General features: G+C 37.9%; 1 protein-coding gene across 1 annotated transcript; it reads left to right on the top strand.

Moving 5' to 3' along the window:
- Positions 1–4,832: 4,832 nt before the first annotated feature.
- LOC122058300 (probable beta-D-xylosidase 2) lies at positions 4,833–12,105 on the top strand. Its single transcript, XM_042620928.1, has 6 exons — positions 4,833–5,455; positions 7,883–8,170; positions 9,305–9,474; positions 9,876–9,973; positions 10,166–10,930; positions 11,046–12,105. Exons 1-6 carry the CDS (start codon positions 5,045–5,047, stop codon positions 11,654–11,656), a joined length of 2,343 nt encoding a protein of 780 aa, XP_042476862.1. The 5' UTR covers positions 4,833–5,044; the 3' UTR covers positions 11,657–12,105.
- The last annotated feature ends 16 nt before the right edge of the window (positions 12,106–12,121 follow it).

The following is a 12,121-nucleotide window of genomic DNA, read 5'->3' as shown; positions in this document are numbered from 1 at the left end:
TAATCCAAAGCTAAAATGACCTATCCTGGCAGGGTAGGGTTGGCCCCATAGTTATATATATCTCTGCAGGAAAAAAGAATGAAGTATTGATGAGAAGACCCTCTTGCGTCAGTTATAGAAGTTGCTATTTAAAGGATACGGTCCACACATTGCCACATTAAAGTATCAAAAGTTGACACATGAAGATGGGACTCCAATCAATATATTTACAATAAGGAATATGGATGGGGATATATATAGAAAGGTGGTTGGCTGGGCTTTGGGGAATGAACTGTATATGATCATCCATTGCCTGCCCACCTTCGTTCCTAATTAAAGATTAAATAAGATCTTTGATATTTCTATTAAAAAAGAGGTGATGATACAAGTTAATCAAGTCCAAACTACAAAAGTGCAGCAATTAAAATATTCCTAAATTAAGTTCGTACTGGATATCATGTAAGACTTCAAAATTGGATATCATGTAAGACTTCAAAATTAAGCGCCCGTTTAATTTCGTTTCTCCTGTTTCTATGTCTAGAAACGAAAAAATCCATTTTTGTTCTGAAAATGACTTTTGAAAATGCATAATGGTGTTTGATTTTCTATTTCCCGAAACGTTTTCAATAGTGTAGTCGAGTTCAATACATGAGTGAAGGCAAGACATTATAGGGATGCACTCACAAGTGAAGGCATGGCGTTGGAGTTGTAGGTATGTTTCATGAAGATGAGCTTTAGAATGATGAAGGCAATCCGAAACTGTGAGGTTTGCACAACCAAGTTGGAATCGCCGCATTTGGATAGCAGGAAGTTTCAACAATGGGTTGGGGGTTTAGGTAGGTCAAGTGAAGTATCGAGTTTTTCACATTTTTTATTGTTCCCACTTGTTTCTAGAAACAGAAAAACAAGTCTAACTTGTTTCTTCATTCCTGTTTCCAGACACATAAGTAGGCATAAATTTCTATTCCTATTTCCAAAAACAAGTGAAATGAAACAGAAAAATCAAAAGGTTTTTGAGATGTTTTTTCGTTTTTGAACACAGAAAAACGAAAAAACAGAAAAACTGTTTGTGGAAACAAAATCAAACGGGCCCTAAAGTCCCTTCCATGGGATAAAGTGGCCATCTCTTTTCTGTTTTAGGATCATTAAATATTTTAAGCTACTGCACATACAGTTGTAGCTACCAGTATATACAGAGTCTTTTTTGTATCTATTGTCATTTATTACTGGATTTATCATGTTGAGGAAGCCAAAAACAAACCATGACAAAACCCATGGTTCAGGCACATTTTTAGGGCCCATTAGAAATATACTAACTTCTAAGCCAAAAATATGGGAAATAAGTAGAGAAGAAAAGTTGAAACCATGCAAGGAGGACGAGGAAGAATATTAGGAGAATGGATCAAAGGAAAGGAAAAAGACACTGCTAAAGTACTGGAAGGGAGAGGGTATGGAGTACTATCTATAATAGAGTATGGACACCTTCCCAAGAAAACCAAACCTCTTCTGTCTTTTACATTTTACTGTAACATAAACATGGCAAGTGGGAGTGTTGGGTTTTTTTTTTTTTTTTTGGATAAAGGTGTTGGGTTCTTTTCTTCCTAAGAGGTAGATATAATGTTAGCTCTTTCACACTGTTTTGTCTTACTCTCCTTTCCTTTTCAACTTTTGTTGGCCACACAGTTTGGTGGGCTGTTGAATACCATAAGTGTCATATTGAGTGTGGGACACTCTATCCTCTCTTAAAGAAGAAGAAAAACAGTAGGTCCAATTTATATCTCATCATTTTTTATTTTTTTTTACTTAATTAGAAGATCTGTTATTGCTTGTGATTGCATGGGACCATATTAAGAAAAGTTTGATCCAAGAAGAAACATGATAATTGTGATTTTTTCCTATCAATGATTCAATAAAGCTAATAGTAATCTGGTTTTGTTAGTTGGTTGGTCAGTTCCTTAACTAAGTTATTTATTTATTTTTAATCCAACCGGGTTCTTGAGATTGGCCAAAAGGGTTATTCTATCTTGATTAATTCTTGAACAACTCATGATCGATTCCAAAATGGGTAAGAGGTTACAGAACAATCTATAGATAAAATGATAGAATTTAAAATAAATATTCTGAAATTTTAATACTAATATTAGTATTAGAATATTTATATTTTAAATAGAATAAAATGAAATAAAAAGAAAAATTATTTAAGTAAGTATAGGATCCCCTGAGGGAATGATTTGTCTAACAGAAAAAGGGTTAAACTCTTTTTCTTCAACTTTCACAAAAAAAAACAAAAAAACAAAAAAACAAAAGAAAAAAACAAAAAAACAAAAAAAGAAGAAAAGAAGAAGAAGAAGAAGAAGGTAATAAGATTTAACAATAATTAGACTTGAAGTTAACCGATTCGAATTTGAATCAACCAATTCCAAATTCATTTCATCACTTTTAAAGTTTGACAAAGATAGATCTCTCCATGTTGAAGATTGATGTGTCTTGTATTTTATTATTAAAAGTTGTATTTTTTTTGTTTTTCTTTTAAATCGATAAGGATGAAGGTTATTAAAGTGAAAAGAAATTTTTTGTAATAACCAGATAGACATGAGACTAAGGAGAGAGTTTGCAAACTTTATTCTCCATTGTTAGTGTTAACGTTCTTATCTGATCATGGACTTAGATATCTTATCAAACCATGTACATATATTCTTTCATTAATTGTTTGATTGCTCTTTCCTTATTAATTTTTTTTTTATATTAATTAGGTTTCTGTTCCTACACTCCATCCCTTCACATTTTTTCCCCTTTTACGTTTATTTGGAGGTGAGTGGGGGGTCATGGGAAGGTTAATTAATACACATTATTCAAAGTAACCATGATTCCTCACATGATGGATAGTCGAATTGTATGGTAACAACCACTTTCAGAAACTGAAAAGTGAATTCTTTTTACAATGAGATAGAAATAAATTACAAAATTAAATAATGGCATAAGGTTTAGGGGGTATAGAGAGGGTTCCTCACCATCGGGACTACAAATTAAATGGAGAAAGATATAATAAGAAAATATTACATGTGGTGGTTACAGGTTATGAGACTAACATGGTCCTTTGAATTTTAATATAACGTGAGTATGTCTTGTCTTGGTCTGTTATTAAATTACAAGAGACAGGAGAAGCTGTAGCTAATTAGCTAAACTTAAATAAATAAATAAAAAAAGGTCAAACATTTTTGTCAAATAAGATGAAATATTTGTCAATAGGAACTGTTACTTTTTTAAATATAACAAAACATTTATTTTTCCACGTGACAGATAACATGTTCATTTCGATCATTAATCATTAGACAAAGAAGATATTTTCTAGATTAATTATGTATCAAATTTTAGGGTTTTATTCAATCAAATACATTCATGTATTGACTTGTAACTTATGTATACCAATGGATACACATCAATGCTCTACTCATTATCGTGCACTCTCACAACTTTGAGAGAAAACAAACAATTTGAATAGAAATTGCCATGAAAATGAATAACTCAAATCTATCTTGTAATTTTCGAAAATATTACAAAAAAATTATGTAAACCAATTGCTTCGACCCTAATAAGTAATCTAATTTTAACTTATTGTTTTTTTTTTTTTTGGGGGGTGGGGGTGCTAAAATTTTTACTTATAAGTTGCAGGTGGTTGTTGTCACAATGTATGCATGCATGCATGAGAAAACTAAAACAGATAATTATAACAATGCTTTCAGTTTTGTTTTGACATCACGTCTGCATGCATAAGATCACAAGAAAAAGAATGAAAGCTAGATGGATCCAAATTTCATTTCATCACAAAAACATGAATAAGTCATAAAAAATTGGCTTCACTTATTACTGATCAGCTGATATAATCTTTTCTAGTCGCGACCCCTGCATTAGTGCGGGCCAATGAGGGGATTCGTAGGAGCATCCAACAGAATGGGTGGGATGATCATTTTACCCGAGAGTGGCACATTACAACACCATCAACTAACAACCTTTTTCTTGAAAGGATGCCATCAAGCTGTCTAGCATTTGCTAACAAATCCATGTGTCAATCTCTCTTCTCTCTTTTGAGAGAGGTAGACACCGAAAATGCTAGCGTATGCTATGTAGCCGGTTTGGGAACTCAATCCCGTAATTGTAGTACATTTGAAGGGTTGCCTCATGCAAACAAATGCTATGCAATTAGTAGCTTTAGTATATAGAATATTATTGAGAGAGAGAGAGAGAGAGAGAGAGAGAGAGAGAGAGAGAGAGAGAGAGAGATTCGGGAGTCCGTGATCACTGATCTACCTTGTGTTGTATGCCTTGACCATAGAAATGTCTCTTATATATAAGGGAAGTTAGAACTATTTTTAGGTATACTCCCCTAAATTTAGTCTACCATACCCCACAGAGACAACTAACTCTGAAAGAGAAGATCAGGAAAAAGATAGTGAAAGGTAGAAGGTCCTTCTTTGCCTTCATCACTTCACCCGTGGAGAGAGAGAAAGTGAGATCATAAAAATTACATACACAGAGAGAGAGAGAGAGAGAGAGAGAGAGACTGACTGCAAATGTTACCCCCGTGAATGGAATGGTGAAGGAGTGAGTCACTGAAGAATCCTTTTGAGTGCGACGGCTCTCTCTCTCTCTTCTTCTCATGGGCTGGTGGACATGGGGCCCACACCTCAGCCCAAAGGCATTATTGTAATTCAATCTATACGTGACCTCTTCCTTCGCGTGTTGCCCATCCTCATCCTTTTTTTCTAAATCCGTAACCGTAAAGTCTCAGAATCGTCCACTGCCGTGTTATACTCTCAGTCTCAGCTTACCCTTTCTCTCTCTCTCTCTCTGCAATGTCCATGTCTCTTTAACAGTTTCTCTCTCTTTATCTGCAACGACGTCCAAGTCTCTTTAACAGTTTTAAGAACGACGTGGAGATCCAATCACCAAAATAAATCTCTTACATCATCTCCTCCATTCATTCAAACCCCACTCTCTCTGTATATATATATGTTCACATCTTCCACACAAAATTTAAACCAACTTCTTCTTCTTCTTCTTCACAATGACACAACCACCCTCTTCCTCAACCATCCTCTCTCTTCTCTTGGTTCTTCTCCTCTGTGTTTCTCCACGCAGAGGAGATGCACGACCTTCCTTCGCCTGTGATCCAAGAAATACAAACACGAGGAACTTACCTTTCTGTACGGCGTCTCTACCGATACCAAACAGGGTCAGAGACCTCATCGGACGGTTGACATTGCAGGAGAAGATCACTCTCCTCGTTAACAACGCAGCCCCAGTGCCGCGGCTTGGCATCAGTGGTTACGAGTGGTGGTCGGAAGCGCTTCACGGGGTCTCTAACACAGGTCCCGGTGTTAAATTTGGTGGCAGATTCCCTAGGGCCACCAGTTTCCCCCAGGTCATCACCACCGCTGCTTCCTTCAATGCTTCCTTATGGGAACTAATCGGACGGGTGAGATTTCTCTTTCTTTCTTTCCATTTTCCCCATTTTTCTCCATTTCCGTACTACCCCGCTTTCCCCAAGGATTACCAATTATGGATAACGGGGTAGTTTGGTAAATTAAGTTGGGATAGTGGAGAGAGAAGCTTTGTTTTATTGTTCTGTTTGGTTTATATATATATTTTCACGTTAATTTACGTTGAGCTCTTTTAATACAAAACTTTACGGTATTAGGTGGAGATAATCCATTCATTAGTTGCTCTACCACTAAAAATCTTGGAGCTCTTTTAATCCAAAACTTTAAAGCAATAGGTGGAGAGATCGAGAATTTGAATAAATTGATATGGGACAATAGGTCTACTACGATCCATATCTCAAATTAATAGCATTCTTAATACCTCCAAATGGATAATAGCGATGGAAGTAGCTATTTGTAATGGATGACTTGATTCGAGTCTGGACCTCTGGATCAACTTTTCATTCATGAAAGTGAAGGTTTCACATACAATTTCGTGAAGATATGTGCCCTTTTATTTTCATAAATAGATTTCAATTCTTCTACTTGAACGTACATGTTATATGCTAGCACCTATCCATTTTGCTTTCATAAATATTCCACTTAACCCTTCTGGAAATGACAGAAAGCGGGATAAGTGCTGACCTCTCACATGTATATTCAGATGAACGTGCATGCAAACGATCCATTCTCCATAAATACCATTCCATGTTGCCATTAAGAGTATTTAGAGAGGTATTTGTGGAAGAAACATTACGTATATTATCATGAAATAGTACACATTCTTTATTAATCCCAGAGGTAAGTGAAATGTCATAATTGCCCCTGTGATTCTAGTATGCATTCCAAGTATATGTCATTCTTGATCATGGTTTTAACAATCGATTGTGATTGATATCGATACTTAACCAATACAGATCAGTTGCTACAATAGAAATATAGTTCTTTTTGTGATATGAAAAAAAAAAAAAAAAAACTATTTTGATTTAGAATCGGATTGATACAGTCCGATACGACTGTTACATATCAATATCAAGATTGATGCGACCGATACATTACCGATACCGTGAACTAAATCTATGTTCTCGATGGGAAACCGGAAATGGAAAGTGCTTTGAAAAGGTGCGGAAAAGTGAAAGTATGAAAAACTGTTAATTCTTGGAGGGCTAGGGAGTGCGATCTTCGTGAGATTCTGAGCTTTAGGTTGGTCCATCGGGTGTCGATCTCTTTTCTTAGTATTCTAATATGGATTGCTGACCCATCCACTAAAAGTTGCCCTGGGCCCATGGTGTACTTTATTTTATGTGTAATTACTATATTTATTAGGGGGCATAACTAAAGAAGGATTTTTTTCTTATATATACCATTTGGATTTTGACAAGAGACGTGTCGGTCCCTCTAATTTTCAAAACTACAAATTTATCCTGTTTTCTGAAAAGTAACTTCCAATCCACCCGTTTTACTTTCAAAACTCTTGTTTGCATGTGATCTCTTCTGTTTTTAATGAAATGTTAGCATGTGCCAATTGCTAACATAATTAAGAATTGGAGAAATGGTTTTTGTCCGGGAGTGTAGTTTTGCGATGACGCCTCAGCCAATAAAAGCATGTGTGTAGACATCAATCAAGAGAGGTGAGGTGATCATTTCTCACCCCTTGTGTCTAGATAGAGTGGGGGGTCCCGGATAGAACACTTGTTTCCTTAAGAATTGATAAAAAGAGCTCTATCTGAGAACATGGTGTACATCTGCACTTTTATGTATCTATCTTCTCCTCACCCATATGAAAAAACATCTCTACCTTTTTTGAAGGGAGGAGAGAGAAAGAGACAAAGGCCATGCTCCCAGACAAATAACCATATATCTTTAGATTTATTTTTTTTAATATTAAAAGGAAAACGATTTTTTAAGCCACTCCAGCAAGGTCTGTGTATCTTTTTTTTTCTCACATGAAATGACCTTGTTGCCCTCCTATGTATGATACAATTTTATCACATCTCATTGGTGTGTTCTCTTATGTCTTTTGATCAAAGAATCTCTTATATTAAAATTAGATTTTTTTTTTTATATTTTTTATAATAGATAAAAATTACCCTAGATGATTTTTCATCATGTATTCCAAATTAAGTGTGTCATCCAAGGATTTAGTTATCAGTATGCCTGGATCTATATGTATCATTTGGATTGGACTTTCTTTTGGATTTTTTTTTTTAAATTTTTTATTTTATAACCTTATTCCAATACCGATAACTGATTTTACCCTTATCATGATTGATTCTTAATAAACACCAATGTTATACGGCTGATCTAATACCAATACCTAAAACTATGATCCCATCGCATCATTTTATGTTGGAGGGAAACAGAAGTTTTGAAATAATAATAATAAAGATATTTAATTAACAGCTGCATATGTGTGGGTGCAGGTGGTGTCTGATGAAGCAAGGGCCATGTACAATGGAGGAGTAGCGGGTCTCACATACTGGAGCCCAAATGTGAACATATTCAGGGACCCTAGGTGGGGTCGGGGCCAGGAGACTCCCGGTGAAGATCCAGTTTTAGCCGCCAATTATGCGGCCAACTATGTTAGAGGACTCCAACAGCCCCACGGTAGAGACGGTAACAGGTTAAAGGTCGCAGCTTGCTGCAAGCACTACACAGCCTATGACATGGATAACTGGAATGGCGTTGATCGCTACCACTTCAATGCCAAGGTAATATACTAATTTTAATCCTTAATTAATCTTTTTTAGCACTCCAAATTTAATTATTTATAAAAAAATCTTATTGTAATTAAGGTTAGGAATTTTTTTTTTAAATTACTCTTTTTTTTCCCCTTTTATTATAACATATTTTTTTTCCATGAAGGTAAATTTTACCATTTCACACGAAGGTTACAACTTACAAACTACCTAGTTCACCACTTTGGTGATCACAAGTTGCACCCGTTATTTATTTTGTAATTAAATTTTAAAGTGTTTAAGTATTAATTAATCATTATCAACCATTATGACTCCTTGCCATTCTCACATCTACCACATATGATAATATAGGATGGGATGACTAGAAACTAATTTTTCTGGAGAAACTCCTCCTCCACTTATGGTGAAAAGAGAATCTCTTTTTTACTAAAAAAAAAAAAAAAAGCAAAAGAGAATCTCTTGAACTTATTTATCTACCCCATTTAACCATCAGATTGGACTATCAGATTGGACTAGAGAAGTGTATTTCGAAAGAGTTTGGCTTTGCTGTAATTACGACCAATGCTCCACCTATGTCCATTTTGCTTCTAGAAATGCTCATCTTTATACTCTAAATAGCAAAGGGTGGGTCAAATGTTGTGCATTGCCTCTATGAATTTTGAACAATAAATGGTGGGAGTTAATGATGAATAAAATTCCAATCATAGTGTCATATCACCATTGGTAAAGTTGAGCAAAGGAAAACTTGATCCAATATTTTTCCATAGGCAAAAGTTTTCTTTTATCTACATAAAAAGAAAATTCCTTCTCCGCCGGTGATGTAATCCTATGATTGAAATTTGGGTTCATCATTAACTCTTTACCCTGTTGTTCATTGTCACAAATATCTTTACTAGATTCAATTGAGCCCTTTTTTTTTTTTTTTTACAATAGAACGTTTAGATGTTTATGGTGAGGGGATTCATCCTTCACCTTGTGTCGGCGAAGGAAACTCAATTCTTTTCCAAATAAACTAAATAGGATTTATTTATTTATTTATATTTTTCGAGTCATCTTCTTTTTATCGATGGTGATTTGATCCTATGATTTGATCCTTACTTTAAGAATATAGTAAAAATAATTAACCAACACTCCAATGCTGCGCAGGTTAGCAAGCAAGATTTGGTGGATACGTTCGATGTGCCCTTCAGAGCATGTGTGGTGGAAGGGAAGGTGGCAAGTGTGATGTGCTCTTACAATCAGGTTAACGGAAAACCTACCTGCGCCGATCCCCACCTCCTCCGCAACACCATCCGTGGTGAATGGCGCCTTAACGGGTTTGTCTTTCTCTTACATTTCAAGCCTCAACTGTAGTGGAAAGTTTGGGCCAATAACTAAACCAGATGCAAGTCTCAACTAAAGTATGGATCCGAATTGATCCGGACTAAGCAAACCCAGAGAGGCTAGAAGCTCATGGTGAAGGCCAATGTTGTCAAATCCCCAGATTCTGTACGTGGAGATCAAACTTCATTGACCCCCACCATGTGGGAAGGCTCCCCACATGGGTATATAGAGGATCTAGACTCTGTTGGGCCTTATATTGGACTGGAGTTCGGATCCTCTACCCATATGAGGAGATAATTTTCCGCCCAAATGGATAGTTACCAATGAAGCAGAAATTATTTTGATTTCATGTCCACTTACTAGAATGGTGCTTGTAAACATGTCATAAATGCAGGTACATCGTTTCGGACTGTGACTCTGTTGGGGTTTTCTATGATACCCAACACTACACTGCAACACCTGAAGATGCAGCAGCGGTTGCCATTAAAGCAGGCTAGTACTTATGCACAAAAATCCTTTGTGGGGACATAGTGAATGGCAATGAGCATCCAATGACGGGTGCATACCGGGGTCTTTTCAGTCATTGGATCCTTATTGTTGCTTACTGTTCACCTCAAAGGATTTGAGTCCGTACTCTCACTTGTTTATATGGGGCAATTGGGTGATTCAATTCTCTCTTTTCAGGTCTAGATTTGGACTGTGGACCTTTCCTCGCAGTCCACACAGAGCAAGCCGTGAAGACAGGGAAGCTACGCGAGTTAGATGTGAACAATGCCTTGGCTAACACCCTAACCGTGCAGATGAGGTTAGGCATGTATGATGGAGAGCCATCGAACCAACCATTCGGGCACCTGGGCCCACGGGCCGTGTGCACACCGGCCCATCAACAGCTTGCCCTCGAGGCAGCCCGACAAGGCATTGTCCTCTTGAAGAACCGTGGGCCATCATTGCCTCTCTCACCCCTCCGCCACCGTACGATCGCCGTGATCGGACCTAACTCCGATGTCACCGTCACCATGATAGGTAACTACGCCGGTGTACCATGTGGTTACACTTCTCCGCTACAGGGGATCGGGAGATACGCTAAGACAATCCATCAAACGGGATGTAGCGACGTGGCATGCGGCAGCGACCAGCTATTCGGTGCGGCCGTGAATGCTGCCCGTCAAGCGGATGCTACGGTGCTGGTAATGGGTCTGGATCAGTCGATTGAGGCTGAGTATAGGGATAGGGTTGGGCTACTCTTACCGGGACGCCAGCAGGAGCTTGTTTCCAGGGTAGCTATGGCCTCCAAGGGTCCCACCGTACTAGTCTTGATGAGTGGTGGGCCCCTCGATGTTTCATTTGCTCAGAATGATCCGCGTGTCTCTGCTATTCTATGGGTGGGGTACCCGGGCCAGGCCGGAGGGACAGCCATTGCCGATGTGGTGTTCGGAACAACTAACCCAGGTAGGTTTTTTTTTAGGTTTGTTCGATGTTGGTTTAATTGGTCGACTCAGGTTGGTTTCAATAGGTCCAACCGGTTCATGTTGAAATTTGACACCCCTAATACCTTTATCCTCAGGAGGAAAGCTGCCCATGACGTGGTATCCACAAGACTACGTGACTAAGCTGCCCATGACAAACATGGCCATGAGGGCGGACCCAGCCAGAGGTTACCCAGGGAGGACCTACAGGTTCTACAAAGGCCCCGTCGTATACCCTTTTGGGCATGGACTGAGTTACACCAATTTTGTGCACACCATCGCCGCTGCCCCAACGCTAGTCTCAGTTCCCCTCGGCGGTGGACATTCTCATCCCAACACTTCTGCCTTATGGAAATCATCATCAGTAAGGATCACACACGCCAAATGCAATAGGCTCTCAGTTGGGTTACAAGTAGATGTAAAGAACACTGGCATCATGGATGGAACTCACACTCTACTTGTTTACTCGGCTTCGCCGGCCGGAAAAGATTGGGCACCACACAAACAGTTGGTGGCATTCGAGAAAGTGCAAGTTCCGGCGGGTTCACAACGGCGAGTTGGGATCAACATACATGTCTGCAAGTTTCTAAGTGTTGTGGACAAGAATGGAATTAGGAGAATTCCTATGGGTGAACATAACCTTCACATTGGTGATGTTAGGCATCCCTTCACTCTCCAAGCTTTGCCTCTTGAGGAGATCAAATCATAGTAAACATAAAAATGGAAGAAAAGGGAGCATGTCCATCTTCCTTCTAGTACACCCTCTGCTCTCCTTGGTGGGGACATTGCTTTAACCCCAATTAGAGAGAGATAAAGAGAGAGTATTCAGTCACATTTAAGAAGAAAATGAAAGAATAATTTGGTATTTGGAAGAAAAAGAATAAGTCAAAGGATATGAATTAGGGGACAGATTAGGTTTAAAAGAGATTAGGTAAACAATTAAATTGGGTGTTGGGATTAGGTGTTTTTTTTTTTTTTTTTGGGGGGGGGGGGGTGGTTAGTTCATAGAAGTGGATGTACTTTAATTGTTAAATTAGTTGTTGGGATTGGTAATGTATTGTGCTCTTAGGTGTTTGATTCTTCAAGAAATCAAAATGTGTTAATGGATTTTAGAAAAGAAAAGTACAAAGGCTGATGAGTAGTTGTTTGTGTGATTAATTTTTTTTTTCTTTTA

The sequence above is a fragment of the Macadamia integrifolia genome, chromosome 12 (genome assembly GCF_013358625.1).
Source record: "Macadamia integrifolia cultivar HAES 741 chromosome 12, SCU_Mint_v3, whole genome shotgun sequence".
Taxonomy (NCBI): Eukaryota; Viridiplantae; Streptophyta; class Magnoliopsida; order Proteales; family Proteaceae; genus Macadamia; species Macadamia integrifolia.
Note: the sequence above shows the minus strand (reverse complement) of the source record. Positions and strands in the feature narration are given on the sequence as shown.

Coding starts and splice junctions, on each gene's coding strand:
- LOC122058300 (XM_042620928.1), top strand. CDS start 5,045: ATGACACAACCACCCTCTTCCTCAACCATCCTCTCTCTTCTCTTGGTT. Junction 5,456..7,882: donor TATGGGAACTAATCGGACGG/GTGAGATTTCTC, acceptor GTGTGGGTGCAG/GTGGTGTCTGATGAAGCAAG. Junction 10,931..11,045: donor GTTCGGAACAACTAACCCAG/GTAGGTTTTTTT, acceptor CTTTATCCTCAG/GAGGAAAGCTGCCCATGACG.